General features: G+C 51.2%; 1 protein-coding gene across 2 annotated transcripts in view; it reads left to right on the top strand.

The window, feature by feature from the left end:
* The window catches only part of si:dkey-215k6.1 (transmembrane protein 132C), a 152,530-nt gene that overhangs the window by 43,268 nt on the left and 94,262 nt on the right, over positions 1-15,000 (top strand). For both annotated transcript variants that reach the window (XM_064353256.1, XM_064353257.1), the window contains exon 2: positions 4,860-5,745. In XM_064353256.1, coding sequence (XP_064209326.1) covers positions 4,860-5,745 — 886 coding nt within the window. The remainder of the gene's footprint in view (positions 1-4,859; positions 5,746-15,000) is intronic.

Raw genomic sequence — 15,000 nt, 5'->3', positions numbered from 1 at the left:
TGCAGGCTAAACAATAAATGATTTCATAAACATGCACGTCATTCCAATCTGCTGTCCCGTCAGTAAATGGGAATCTTTGAAACCAGAAAGCAAATGAATGTGCGGCGTTAATGTCTGCTTTTATTGAGTAAGATTGAATAAGTGTGCAGAGTAACAGAGCAGCAGACTTCCTGTGCAGTGTAACGACACAGAGTCCCCAGTACAGAGCGGTCCCCAGTACAGAGCGGTCCCCAGTACAGAGTGGTCCCCAATACAGAGCTGTCCCCAGTACGGAGCAGTCCCCAGTACAGAGTGGTCCCCGGACGTCCAGCAGGCCCCAGTACAGAGCGGTCCCCAGTACGGAGCGGTCCCCAGTACAGAGTGGTCCCCAGTACGGAGCGGTCCCCAGTACGGAGCGGTCCCCAGTACGGAGCGGTCCCCAGTACAGAGCTGTCCCCAGTACAGAGCGGTCCCCGGACGTCCAGCAGGCCCACACATGTCATGTCCGCAGACCCCGGGATATTTCACGGCACGTTTCCTTTCCCGTGCAGAATGAAGTGTCTGCATGGTCTGCTTCTGAGGACTGGCTCTCATATAACAGGTGTATAAAACTGTAAAAATGTAAATCTTCAGCAAGTCAATACGTATTTGGAAACCTGAGGGTAAACCTTTCATTGGAAGCATCGGGCTCAGGACAAATAAATTGTTCTTACAAGGCAGATTTATAAATGTGAGGTTCGTCCAAACAGTGTCTAGCGCATTATTTCTCTCACAGAACATACCCTCAGGCTTTTTAAGACGGCGCTCTAGATGTCAGTGTGCGATGCGATCACAGAGATTACTTTGGCAGGTTTACTTCTGCGCAGCAAATCCTGGGAAAAGCAGTGGTGTGAGTGGCAGTGGAATGGGCTTGTGCCTCGCTGGGCGCAGAGAGGAGGGGCGTGACTCTGGGGCAAGGAGCGGCGCGGAGGCGAGGAACAGAGGAAACGCAGGAACGGAATTTGCGACGAATGTTGAGCAACAAATCAGGGGAGTGCGTTTGGCGCCTGATCGTCGTGGTGACGGGCAGCGCTGAGCGCTCCGTAAAACACCGCGCCCGCGCCACAGACTGATGCCCGCTCACAACGTGCCGCTCCAAACCACTCGCCACCGCGTCACGACTGATGTCCGCATCTCACGCTGCTCCGGCTATCGCTGCGCCGCGGTTCTTTTATTTTTATCCACAATAACCTCCTATCGCTGCTCCCCGGGGGCTCCAGATTGCCTTGCGCTCCCGGAACATTGTGTATTTCTTTTTTATGTATTTTATTTTTTTTCTCACGCGAGGATTGAATGTTGTCGTGTCAGCCCTTGAGAAAATGGTGCGGAGTTCCAGCTCGTGACACGCCGTGCTTCCTGTCCGCGCTGACCTCTGTTAGCGCTGTGGCGCGGTGCGTTTGTGCTGTGGCGCGGTGCGTTAGCGCTGTGGCGCGGTGCGTTTGCGCTGTGGCGTGGTGCGTTAGCGCTGTGGTGTGTTAGCGCTGTGGTGCGTTAGCGCTGTGGTGTGTTAGCGCTGTGGTGCGTTTGCGCTGTGGCGCGGTGTGTTAGCGCTGTGGTGCGTTAGCGCTGTGGTGCGTTAGCGCTGTGGTGTGTTAGCGCTGTGGTGCGTTTGCGCTGTGGTGTGTTAGCGCTGTGGTGCGTTAGCGCTGTGGTGGTTGCGCTGTGGGTTGGGTGGTCGTTGGCGTGCGCTGTGGTGGTTTAGCGCTGTGGTGCGTTTGCGCTGTGGTGCGTTAGCGCTGTGGTGCGTTAGCGCTGTGGTGCGTTTGCGCTGTGGCGCGGTGTGTTAGCGCTGTGTGTTTATGCTGTAACAGTCCGCATTTCACGCACACCAGGCGTGTGCAAGCCCCCCCCCCCACGCTACAGAGGGGGCCGTGGCTGCAGGAGAGCTCTTCCACGCTCCAGGATTATTTTTACACGTCTTTGTGTGGAACGCAGAAAGATACTGAGGGTGTACCAGACCTCCGCGGGGATTAAGCTACGCTCTTCCAAATTGTCATTATATTTTCACACTTCCAGAGTCACCCAGCCTCCTGCAGCACCAGGGCTCAGAGCCAAAATAACATAAATTCATTAATTCTTTTGTTCTTGTGTTCTTGTTGTTCAAGCAGATTGTGTGTGTGTGTGTGTTTGTACCTGCTACATACTTGCTATGTGTTGAATATATTTATATGCTAAAACCAAGGCTATTTTTAAAATAAAAAACTTAAAGGCAATGTAAAATACACAGTACTGTGTCAGGTCAGATTCAATATACTAAGAGCTGAGCCAATTTTGACAGCTTGTGTTTATTCTCATTTTTATTCTTATTCTTATTTTTATCTATCTTACCATTTCCCTATTTTATGCACATCGCCCTTTTATCACTTTGTTGTTTCTGTTACTTTTATTTGGCCATTTCTTTTTTCTCTGTTTTTATCTCTATTTTGTAAATACAAAGGCTCTTCTGTGAAGCACTTTAAGCTGCAAACCATGGTATGAAAAGTTTGATATAAATAAAGTAATTATTATTCATTAGCTTACACAAGACTATATGCACTCACAACACACCTGTTCATCGTTGGGATAAATATGTTTTTGCAATGATGGAGCATCAGTTTACCTAACGACCCAAATAAAAAAATCTAAATTTCTTTAACTGAAATAAACAATAAAAAGGAAATCTAAATGAAACAACCTAAATAAAAGATAAGTAGTCCAACTAAAACAATGAAAAGTATAAATGTAATTCATGGCTGTCTCTTCCATACTCTTCGCTTGTGTTTCCCTACGCTGTTAACTTCTCTGGAACTCAAGTGACTTTTGCTTTCAGATCTGTGATCTTTTACACGCAGATCCCTGATCTTTTACACACAGATCTGTGATCTTTTACACACAGATCTGTGATCTTTTACACGCAGATCCCTGATCTTTTACACACAGATCCCTGATCTTTTACACACAGATCTGTGATCTTTTACACGCAGATCTGTGATCTTTTACACGCAGATCTGTGATCTTTTACACACAGATCTGTGATCTTTTACATGCAGATCTGTGATCTTTTACACACAGATCCCTGATCTTTTACACACAGATCTGTGATCTTTTACACGCAGATCCCTGATCTTTTACACACAGATCTGTGATCTGTTACACGCAGATCCCTGATCTTTTACACGCAGATCCCTGATCTTTTGCACGCAGATCTGTGATCTTTTACACACAGATCTGTGATCTTTTACACGCAGATCTGTGATCTTTTACACACAGATCTGTGATCTTTTACATGCAGATCTGTGATCTTTTACACGCAGATCTATGATCTTTTACACGCAGATCCCTGATCTTTTACAGGCAGATCCCTGATCTTTTACACGCAGATCCATGATCTTTTACAGGCAGATCCCTGATCTTTTACACGCAGATCCATGATCTTTTACAGGCAGATCCCTGATCTTTTACACGCAGATCCCTGATCTTTTATAGGCAGATCCCTGATCTTTCACACGCAGATCCCTGATCTTTTACACGCAGATCCGTGATCTTTTACACGCAGATCCCTGATCTTTTACACGCAGATCCCTGATCTTTTACACGCAGATCCCTGATCTTTTACACGCAGATCCCTGATCTTTTACACGCAGATCCCTGATCTTTTACAGGCAGATCCCTGATCTTTTACACGCAGATCCCTGATCTTTTACACGCAGATCCCTGATCTTTTACACTCAGATCCCTGATCTTTTACACGCAGATCCCTGATCGTTTACACGCAGATCCCTGATCTTTTACACGCAGATCCCTGATCTTTTACACGCAGATCCCTGATCTTTTACACTCAGATCCCTGATCGTTTACACGCAGGCACATGGTGACCGTGTGCTTTGCGCTGCTTCTGCTTTCGGGGCGAGCTGAGCGGTTTCTGTGCCTGCAGCAGAATGTCTGAATGGTCGGGGAATTCACGCTGTTTTCCTCATCGACGGGCCGCAGCACACTGACAGCAGCCTTTTCTCTGAGAAGATGCATTTCTCCCTCCGTCGCTTCCTTGCTTCTCGATTAGCGTCACAGCTGCTTCAGAATTCCTTTGATTAGTCACCACTGAGCCCAGCGAGCAGCTCTTATGCTCAGCGGCTTGACCTTTATCCTGTAGCACATAAAACCAACTACCAATTAAATGACAATACTTTTATTTGTCAATGAGGGCTTGGCAGAGCCTGGTTTTGTGTAGTGAAAGTGAGCATTGTTAACTCTTCACTCAGGACCAGGCTGCTGTACTGCAGGCTGGTCCCTGCTTGTCTGCTTTGGTCAGTAAGGTTGGCCTGCTATTGCCCTAATGCACTGCTGAATTATTCCAGTCAATGTAATAATTTGTGCGTGTGCGTGTGTGTGTGTGTGTGTGTGTGTGTTAGTTGTGTGTGTGTGTGTGTGTGTGTGCGCGTGTGTGTGTGTGTGTGTGTGTATGTGTGTGTGCGTGTGTTAGTTGTGTGTGCGTGTGCATGTGTGTGTGTGTGTGTATGTGTGTTAGTTGTGTGTGTGTGTGTGTGTGTTAGTTGTGTGTGTGTATATAGAGTGTGTAGTGCTGGCAGCCCTAGGCTGGTGTATTACACACACTTCCTGCTCCAGATAGAGGTGCTGCTGTCAGTGTGAATCATGCCTGCTGAGCCGGAGCCCTGTTTTATAACACTTATCTCCCATTTCCATGTGGAGCGTTGCTGCCCCTCCCGGCTCCACAGGTGCCCCCCCCCCCACAGTCCAGGGGGTGTCAGCAGTGTCCCCCGTTTTTGACTAATCTGAGCAGTGTTTCCTTCCTGCTGTACTGATGCTGCTGTCTGTGTGTGTCTGTGTGTCTGTGTGTCCTGCAGCTGCAGACTGCCGAGGCTCGGACCCCCAGCCCAGGTTTTCCTCCGCCCTCCCGACCTACCTGCCCGTGTCCTACCAGGTGCAGAACGCCGAGCCGGCCTTCTTCCTGAAGGAGGCGGGACAGGAAGTGATGCGTAACGGCAGTCTGCAGACGCGCAGCGAGCCCTTCTTCATCCAGCTCGCCGAGGGTGTCCCGTCCGTCAACTGTAGCTACGGCAACGTCTCCGCGGAGACGGCCGTGCCCCTGGAGCTCCTGCAGGCGGCCCCGCGCCTCCTGCCCAGCCCCGCCCACGTCACCTTGGGCTGGAAGGTGCGGGCGCAGGTGGTGCAGCCTCGCGCCAGCCCCGCCCAGCCACGCGTACAGGTGCTGTTCTACCTGGTGGGGCGGCGGTGGGAGGAGTCAGCCCCTCTGCCTGGGCCGATGCCCTGCGTGAGCGCCCGGGCCTACCGAGGCTCTGCCCAGGCCGCCGCTTCCTGCCAGCTGCAGGGGACTCTGGGAATCTGTGTGGCGGAGCTGGAACTGCCCGCCGCCTGGTTCCCCGCCCCCACAGGACGGAAGAAACCCCCCGAGGGGGAGGCGCCGCTCCTGGAGCTGTACTACACCATCCACCCACTAGAGGGCACTGCCAGGGACTGCGCTGCCACCACAGATCCCCTGAAAGGGCCAGATGCGGGCTTCCTCTCTGGACAGGAAGAGGGCGTGGCTTACCTGCAGAGGATTGGCTCTGTGGAACTGCTTAGCGGAGAGGAGGGACCACAGGCAACCAATCTGAGGCTGGACGAGAACGTGGAGATCCAGGTCCCGCCCAGCCCTGTGCAGCAGGGCCAGCCCGTGGGCTTCCGGGTACGAATGCGTACGGAGTCCACGGTGCCGCAGTTCACTCTCAGGTGGGTCCCAGATCGCACTCTGCTCACTCTTACAGAGCATAAGGGAGGTGGCCAACTCACCTCACACACACACCTCACACACGCAGGGTCTCCAGGGTTACACACATACCTCACTCTGCAGGGTCTCCAGGTTACACACATACCTCACTCTGCAGGGTCTCCAGGGTTACACACATACCTCACTCTGCAGGGTCTCCAGGTTACACACATACCTCACTCTGCAGGGTCTCCAGGTTTACACACAGACCTCACTGCTCATTATCCAGCATTATCTAGTGGACCGTGGCCCGGAGCCGCTAGCTGTGTGTTAGCATCACGCTGGATAAAGGTGCGGCACGCGCTGTGCTGTCACTGCGGATTAGATCTGCGGCAGGCCGAGGCGGCACTTTGGGCTGGAGAGGTTATCGGCTGGTCAGGATCAGTGGCAGGAGCAGCTCTGCGGTGGATCTGTGGGTCGGGTGAGAGCTCAGTCAGGATCAGTGGCAGGAGCAGCTCTGTGGTGGATCTGTGGGTCGGGTGAGAGCCCAGTCAGGATCAGTGGCAGGAGCAGCTCTGGGGCGGATCTGTGGGTCGGGTGAGAGCTCAGTCAGGATCAGTGGCAGGAGCAGCTCTGGGGCGGATCTGTGGGTCGGGTGAGAGCTCAGTCAGGATCAGTGGCAGGAGCAGCTCTGGGGCGGATCTGTGGGTCGGGTGAGAGCTCAGTCAGGATCAGTGGCAGGAGCAGCTCTGTGGTGGATCTGTGGGTCGGGTGAGAGCCCAGTCAGGATCAGTGGCAGGAGCAGCTCTGGGGCGGATCTGTGGGTCGGGTGAGAGCTCAGTCAGGATCAGTGGCAGGAGCAGCTCTGGGGCGGATCTGTGGGTCTGGTGAGAGCTCAGTCAGGATCAGTGGCAGGAGCAGCTCTGGGGCGGATCTGTGGGTTGGGTGAGAGCCCAGGCCAGCCCGGGGGCTCTGGGGCTCACTGAGTCTCACTGACTGATCAGCCTTGTGCTGAGAGAGAGAGAGAGGGACACCCCACATCACAGCACACTGGCACTCGCTTCTTTCCTGAGATGTTTAGCCTCATCTGCACCGTCCAGCTCTAGCGAAGCAAACGTGCGGGTCAGGCCTGTCAATCACAGTGTCCAGATGTCATGGCTGCGGTTTGGCAGGAGAGGTGGAATCCTTTCAGCTGTATCATTTAAATATGGCTTCATTTATAAACCGTGTCATTTTGTGAGAGCTCATCCTGACCATCTGCTCATTTCTGCACTTGAGCTGCTTTGTATTGAGTTTATTTTTCATGTTTGCTTTGCTCACCTTGTGCACTGACAGTCGTGCGTTCTGCTTCCTGTAAATTAATACTGTTGTGCTTCATTAGCAGAGTTCCACAGTGACTACAAGGTGTAACTCAAGGGCACTGAAGCACAGGAACTCTCTACTGGAACTCTAGATAGGAATAAAGTACAGGAAGTATGCTTACAAGAAGCAATTTCCTTGCCCAATCGATCCTGCCCAAAATGAAGGTGAATATAGAGGCTGTGGGAATTGCGATTGCAGCTGAAGTATCAGCAATTGAAATATTTCACCTGTCATCTGAAGGATAATGCGTTCACTTGTGTTCCATTAACACATCTCTGTAACAGGCGGCCATACAAGTTTACGCAGATTCCACAGAATTAGTTGGTTTTGGATGGGAAGATTATCCGGAGAGAGTAAATTGAAATTATAATTACAGTTTGCAAGGGCTTTTAGTGTGGAGCAGGATTCACCATTAGCTGTAGTATCTGTCTGTTGGGGGAGGATAACAGTGCTAGCGATAGCTCCAAGGCAGCCATGAGCGCATTTTCACCTGCTTGGGCCTGTGGGGCGGTGGTGTGGGGTGGGGGGGCGGGGCATGGGGGGTTAGCCAGAGATCCCATGAGTCTGGGCTCTGATTGGTTCTGCTAATGGAGATGCCCATTTACGTCACATGGAAGCGAAGATGGTCCTCAGGTGACGCCCTCCTGCTCTCTCATTGGCTCGGCACTCAGAGGCTGTTTGCCAATAGCTGACTCAGGCTCTACATGGTGCTGGACTGTGTCCGTTCAGCAGTAACTGGCAGCGCTGTCTGGCCTGAGCTCTCTGCCTCCTGTTTACCTCACACCAGCTCAGAGGCATTAAAGACACACACACACACACATACTCACACACATACACACACACACGTACACACACACACCAGCTCATATAACTCCATTAAAGAAATGATGCACTCCTGTAAGTTGCTGTGAATGAGAACATCTGCTAAATCAGTGTAATGTAAATATAATTTAGATCACGTAGAAATGCCCTCAGCTTGACTCTTTAGAAAATGTGGTTATGTACAGGTGTCTTAAGAGTGTGCCAACAGGCTGCTGGCAGTAGTAGCAACTCTTTCATTGAAATGACACTAAATATTTACCATCACTTTCAATTTCTTAAAAGAGCTGGTGGCTACTGCTCTAGTTTGAAATGTAAACAAGTATGGAAAACAAGACCCAAGCACAAAATGTTTATGACAGCTATCGTCTACAAACTGTGAAATTGCCACACAAACTATTTTTAGTAAATATTAAATATCGTAAACTGTAAACTATGAAATGTGCTGACTAGTGCATGCAGAGCTCCTGTGCAGTGTAGCGCATGCAGAGCAGAGCTCCTGTGCAGTGTAGCGCATGCAGAGCTCCTGTGTAGTGTAGCGCATGCAGAGCTCCTGTTCAGTGTAGCGCATGCAGAGCTCCTGTGCAGTGTAGCACATGCAGAGCTCCTGTGCAGTGTAGCGCATGCAGAGCAGAGCTCCTGTCCAGTGTAGCGCATGCAGAGCAGAGCTCCTGTCCAGTGTAGCGCATGCAGAGCAGAGCTCCTGTGCAGTGTAGCGCATGCAGAGCTCCTGTGCAGTGTAGCGCATGCAGAGCAGAGCTCCTGTGCAGTGTAGCGCATGCAGAGCAGAGCTCCTGTGCAGTGCAGCGCATGCAGAGCAGAGCTCCTGTGCAGTGCAGCGCATGCAGAGCTCCTGTGCAGTGTAGCGCATGCAGAGCAGAGCTCCTGTGCAGTGTAGCGCATGCAGAGCTCCTGTTCAGTGTAGCACATGCAGAGCTCCTGTGCAGTGTAGCGCATGCAGAGCAGAGCTCCTGTGCAGTGTAGCGCATGCAGAGCTCCTGTGCAGTGTAGTGCATGCAGAGCAGAGCTCCTGTGCAGTGTAGTGCATGCAGAGCTCCTCTGCAGTGTAGCGCATGCAGAGCTCCTAACACTGTTTAAGGGGAAGTTATTGCAGACTGTGATTGAATTCTTGTTTTCTTGTGCCCTGTTTTTAACCCAATGGCAGTTTGCGCTTTCACTTCCTGTTCATCTGCACTCGCTCCTGAGGGGGCCTGGAGTCCTCCTGCTTTTTCTGATTTTCATTTCCCCCTTCCCTCTTTCATTTTACTCTCTTTATGACGGCCTCCAATCTGCACATTTGGCTGATTTCTTCACCTTAAATGAAAGTGTTCTTGAAGAACACACATGCACACACACACACACACAAACACACACACACACACAGGTGCGAAGCAGCAAGAGAGTGCCAGGCCATTTGCTCAGAGTGCTCTATTACACCAAACACTACATCTCTCTACAGCCAGGATCACTGACTTACTGACCACTGACCACTGCACTACACTGCACAGGCTCACTGACCACTGCGCTAAACTGCACAGGCTCACTGACCACTGCACTACACTGCACAGGCTCACTGACCACTGCACTACACTGCACAGGCTCACTGACCACTGCGCTACACTGCACAGACTGACTGACCACTGACCACTGCGCTACACTGCACAGACTAACTGACTCACTGACCACTGCACTGTTCTCATACTTCCCAATAATAATGTGAGCTCTTAACAGGGTGACTCTGTGGAAGTGGCTGCTGTTGCTCCCCAGGTAAGACATGTTCTCTCTGAGTTTCCTCTAGTTCTTTATGTGGTGTTATTAGCTGGGGAGCTGGGAGATATGCGTTCACATGGCAACATGTGCTGCTGTGGCCTTGAACATGTATGCAGACTCAGCTGCGGAAGGTAAGCAATGATGTGTTAATAAAACAGATCGCTCTGGGGATGGAGGCAGGGTCAGTGGCCAGGAGAGGCGGGGTCAGTGGCCAGGAGAGGCGGGGCCAGTGGCCAGAAGAGGCGGGGTCAGTGGCCAGGAGAGACAGGGCAGCATGAAACCAGGAAATGAAGCCTCACATACCCAAAGAGAGAGTGAGAATGAGAGAGAGAGAGAGTGAGGGAGAGCGAGCGAGAGAGAGAGTGAAGGAGAGAGTGAGGGAGAGCGAGCGAGAGAGAGAGAGAGAGTGAGTGAAGGAGAGCGAGTGAGGGAGAGCGAGTGAGGGAGACCGAGTGAGCGAAAGAGAGAGAGCGAGGGAGAGCGAGAGAGAGAGAGTGAGGGAGAGCGAGAGAGAAGGAGTGAGGGAGTGCAAGTGAGAGAGAGAGAGTGAGGGAGGGAGAGAAAGAGTGAGAGAGAGAGTGAGCAAGAGAGAGTGAGGGAGAGCGAGAGAGCGAGAGTGAGGGGGAGAGCAAGAGGGAGCGAGAGAGAGAGCAAGAGAGAGTGAGAGAGAGTGAGGGAGAGTGAGGGAGAGCGAGGGAGAGTGAGGGGGAGAGCAAGAGGGAGCGAGAGAGAGAGAGAGGGAGCGAGCGAGGGGAAGGCAGTCAGGTCAGGGATGTAAGCCCAACCTCTGCCATGGTAAATACACAGCTGAACCAAAAGGGCAGTGTGTCAGAATCTGAGCAGGTTGCTGTGGATTAGAGCTTCTGCTCAAGGCCTGAAAATGTTTTTCTCACAGAAGACATGTCTGCCTGAATGCACGTCTAATTGTGACCTTTCTGACAGACAAAGCACAGTGGTGCATTAGTGCAGATCCTAGTGTGGAGATTTGTCTGAATGCCTGCCTCTTCAGTGTGCCTGGTTGCGTGTTTAAGGGGTTTGAAAAGCAGGTGTAAACGTTGCTTCAGGCGAAAGAGATGACACAACAGCACACAAAGCACAGGGTTTTTTTTGTTTCTTTGTGTTTGAAATGTCTGAAGTTAAATTAAATCAGCATACAGGCTTACAAGCCACAGAGTAATTGGCAGACTCAGCAACATAAAGGATGTCGGGGTTCCAGAAGGCTGTCTGCGTTTGTAGCCCAGTGATTGGTTCAGCTCTGAAGTTGAGTTATTGCACTGTTTGTTTTGTCTTGAGGGCTGCCAGGTGCTCCTGATCCAGTATGTCTGGAGGCGGGTTGCCAGATTGTGTGGAGAGCGGCAGACTCTGGGCTCAGGTGCAACTCAGGTAGACCTCAGTAGGTAGTGTGGCCCTGTTAGCGTTCTCTAGTAGCGCGTAGCTACCTCTGAGCAGGTGACTCATTTCACAGTCAGTATGAAGGACCTTATGTGTAAATACACAATAATAATCACGACTACTGTGAGCATTAATAAATATCATAGGAAGATTCACTAACGTATATATATATATTTTGCATATTTTATGTTCGTAGTACATGTTATTGTTCCATATTAACAGTGTGTTTCTTTAGTTTACTTTGTCATGTGGGTGAGAATTAGCTCAGATTAGCCTGTAACAGCATTCAGGTCCTGCTGTTAAAAGCACTCTGGAGATTATGCAGAACAGTGTTCATATTCCCACCTGAACAGGTGCATCAGGAGTAAACCCCTCTCCTGCTTTCCTTCCTTAAAACACAGGTGATACACCTGCATCCCAGAGTTTACTGGAAGCCAAATCTGCATGTACAGCTATTTACAGAGAAAAACTGCTTTAGTGAGAGAGAGAGGAAGAGAGAATGAGAGGGGGCAGGGGAGAGGGATAAAGAGATGGGAGAGAGAGAGAGAGAGAGAGAGAAAGCAACAGAGTGAGATGGGGCAGAGGGAGCGAGAGAGAGGGGGAGAGAGGAGAGAGGGAGAGAGAAAGCGAGAATGAGAGAGGAGGGGAGGAGGGGAGAGGAAGAGGAGGGGGGTGAAGTGGTGCCCCTGTCCCCAGGCTGCCCCCCCCGTGTTTGCAGAGCTGATTGAATCCCAGTTTGCATGTTTGTCTTCCAGATGAAAGCGCTGCTAAGAGTATTTACAAACATTAGCGGCACTTAAAGCACCAGCGGCCGCTGTTAACTGTCACAAAGACAATTACTTTGCATGAGCAAACAGCTGTGTGCAGTCCACCCCCCCAGACAGCCCCCCTCCGGGCCCTCCCCCCCCCCCCCCGGCGCCCCCCTCCCAGGCACGCCCTCCGGCGCCCCCCTCCCAGGCACGCCCGCGCCCCCCAGGACGCCCCCCCCGCTGGCTTCACTTGCTGGAATGGGCAGTGACAGCCCGGCACTTCATTTCTGTCAGTGAGCAGGCATCCTCGCCCGCTCTGTCTTCTGCTCGCCCCGTGTGCCACAGCGCGCGGGGGGGGGCGGGGGGGGGCTGGTGGGAGCCGGGGGGCGGGGGGGAGCCGGGGGGGGCGGGGGGCCAGGGTGGAGTCAGCGGGTCAGGAGATGTTTGACAGTAATCGGGGGGAGGGGGGGAGGGGGGTATGTTGCCATGGCGCTGCAGTATGGCACCCTCCCCCAAAGCCGTAGGCTGCTGAGATTGTGTTTGATATTTGCGCGCTGTCGTAATTAGCCTGTGAGACACACCCCCCCCCCCCAGCAAACCCCCCAGCATCCCACTCACCAGCGCATCCGGAGAGGGGGATGGGTACGCCTCACTCTCTTCTATTCGCCCGAATAAAAGCGCCTGAACATGACGACTCTGACAGCAGGAAGCGTGCTGTCTGTATGACGGCACTCTGGCCGTATGGGAGCAGTGCTCTGCCTCCCCAGCATACGTCTGCAAAACGCATTTAAGAGCACATAGTACATTTCAATCATGTATCTTTAATTATTTTTCTCAGAAGTGGTCCGATTAGAGTGCTGGTCTCTGTTGTGCAGACATACCCTTTAATTTGCATGTATCCCATTTTGTAATATTGATCTGCTGTTCTGAATTAAAGATGTAGTGAATAGATCTTGAAGCATGCCACTGTAAACCTTGAAGCTATTATTACAAGTCAAATCCACAATTCACAGCTGCAGCTGAATTTTGCTTTCTTAAATGGTTTCCAAGCATAAATGAATGTTAAATGATAATTGCCCGGGTAACTAATTTTGGCAGTGTTTCCCTCTATGTCCGTATTTGCCATAATTGATCAAAGAAAAGAAGCCCCATGCTCCCAGCACAGCACATTTTTAATGAGAACATTGCAATAATGGTTTAAATGTTGTGCACCTCTAAGAATAAGACAAGCAGAGTTTTGTCTGGCTGTAGAAGGCTAATATCATCACAGAGAGAAAATGTGTACAGTGTCCAATTTTTACAGAATTGGATTTTTATTTCTGCAGCACATAGCAAATAAGATTTTCTTGTTTGGCGGTTGTTCCTTTGTCCCTGTACGGTAATTTCAGACACCATTTTCGCTTTCTGTTTTTTTAAATCGGGCCTGTCCTTCTGAAAGCAGTGCAACTTTCACTGGTCTTACCTTGAGTTTCCTTTCTGCTCTAAATCTGGGGTTGCCATAAACACCCCAGCTGAACCACATAAAGTTCTCTGACACAAAAAGAATAAGCCAGTGACTATTTTACACCCGACAGGCCACACAGTACTACAGGAGAGCCAGTGACTATTTTATGTCCTACAGGCCACACAGTGCTACAGGAGAGCCAGTGACTATTTTATGTCCTACAGGCCACACAGTACTACAGGAGAGCCAGTGACTATTTTATGTTCTACAGGCCACACAGTACTGCAGGAGAGCTAGTGACCATTTTACACCCTACAGGCCACACAGTACAACAGGAGAGCCAGTGACTATTTTACACCCTACAGGCCACACAGTACTACAGGAGAGCCAGTGACTATTTTATGTCCTACAGGCCACACAGTACCGCAGGAGAGCTAGTGACCATTTTACACCCTACAGGCCACACAGTACTACAGGAGAGCCAGTGACTTTTTTATGTCCTACAGGCCACACAGTACCATAGGAGAGCTAGTGACCATTTTACACCCTACAGGCCACACAGTACTACAGGAGAGCCAGTGGCTATTTTACACCCTACAGGCCACACAGTGCTACAGGAGAGCCAGTGACTATTTTACACCCTACAGGCCACACAGTACTACAGGAGAGCCAGTGACTATTTCACACTACAGGAAAGCCTGTGCCTATAATAATATCTCTGTTTTGCAGCCCTGCCTATGTGCAGCGTTGGCCAAACACAAAGCAGGGAGGTGTGAAGCCAGGGAAAGGTGTGTGTTGCGTGATTTGGATCACTCCCCTGGTACTTGGCATTTCATACTTGGAGCACTCTTAGAAAAGGCTTTGTGCCGCTAAGCTTTTGAAGTGGCGTTAAATTAAGAAGCATGTTTCATGAGGTTCTGTGAGATATCTCTTCCCGGAGTGAGTGTGTCCTGAGAGTTGGTTCAGTAGGATGGAGGGCAGCGAGCGCTGTGTGTCTGATCCAATACCCGCGCAGCTTAATGGAAGAATTCCATTTTGCGGCTGAGGCGTGGGACAGGGTGTCGATCTTTAGGTAATGAAGCGCAGGTGCGCCTGGCTGTGGCTGTGCCTCTCCGTCGGCCTGGGCGCCGCCTCTCAGCCGTTAAGTCCGTAATTGAAGCTGGAGAGGACGTGCTGTGGACAGGGCGATTCCTCTCCGGCCGCTGCGGCTCAGGCTGATTGAGCTCTGTGTCCGGGCGGCAGAGCGTGCTCTGCTTTTTCAGGGCCTTGTTAAAGTGACTGAAGTGAAATGCCTCGTTCACTGATACTAAAACATCCCACCCGGGATTGGAGCTGGCAACCTATTATTCACAGGGAGCTCTGATAGACACAGTGTGGCACAGCCCTGCCACTCCCCTGCAGTCTGTGTGCTGCCTGCGTGTGGTCCGGGTGTGGTGCCTGTATGTGGTCCGGGTACAGGCCCTCTCCAGGTGGGGTAGCAGGCTTAGCGATAAGCGGTTCAGCGAGTTTAGCCGTGAACAGTCTAGATAATGGATGGACCCTGCCCAGGGTAAGCAAGTATAGATAATGGATGGACCCTGCCCAGGGTAAATGGACTGCATTTATATAGCGCTTTTATCCAAAGCGCTTTACAATTGATGCCTCTCATTTGCCAGAGCAGTTAGGGGTTAGGAGTTAGGTGTCTTGCTCAAGGACACTTCGACATGCCCAGGGCAGGGTTTGAACCGGCAACCCTCCGACTG

This window comes from Anguilla rostrata, chromosome 10 (genome assembly GCF_018555375.3).
Source record: "Anguilla rostrata isolate EN2019 chromosome 10, ASM1855537v3, whole genome shotgun sequence".
NCBI lineage: Eukaryota > Metazoa > Chordata > Actinopteri > Anguilliformes > Anguillidae > Anguilla > Anguilla rostrata.
This window is presented reverse-complemented; position numbering and strand designations above follow the sequence as displayed.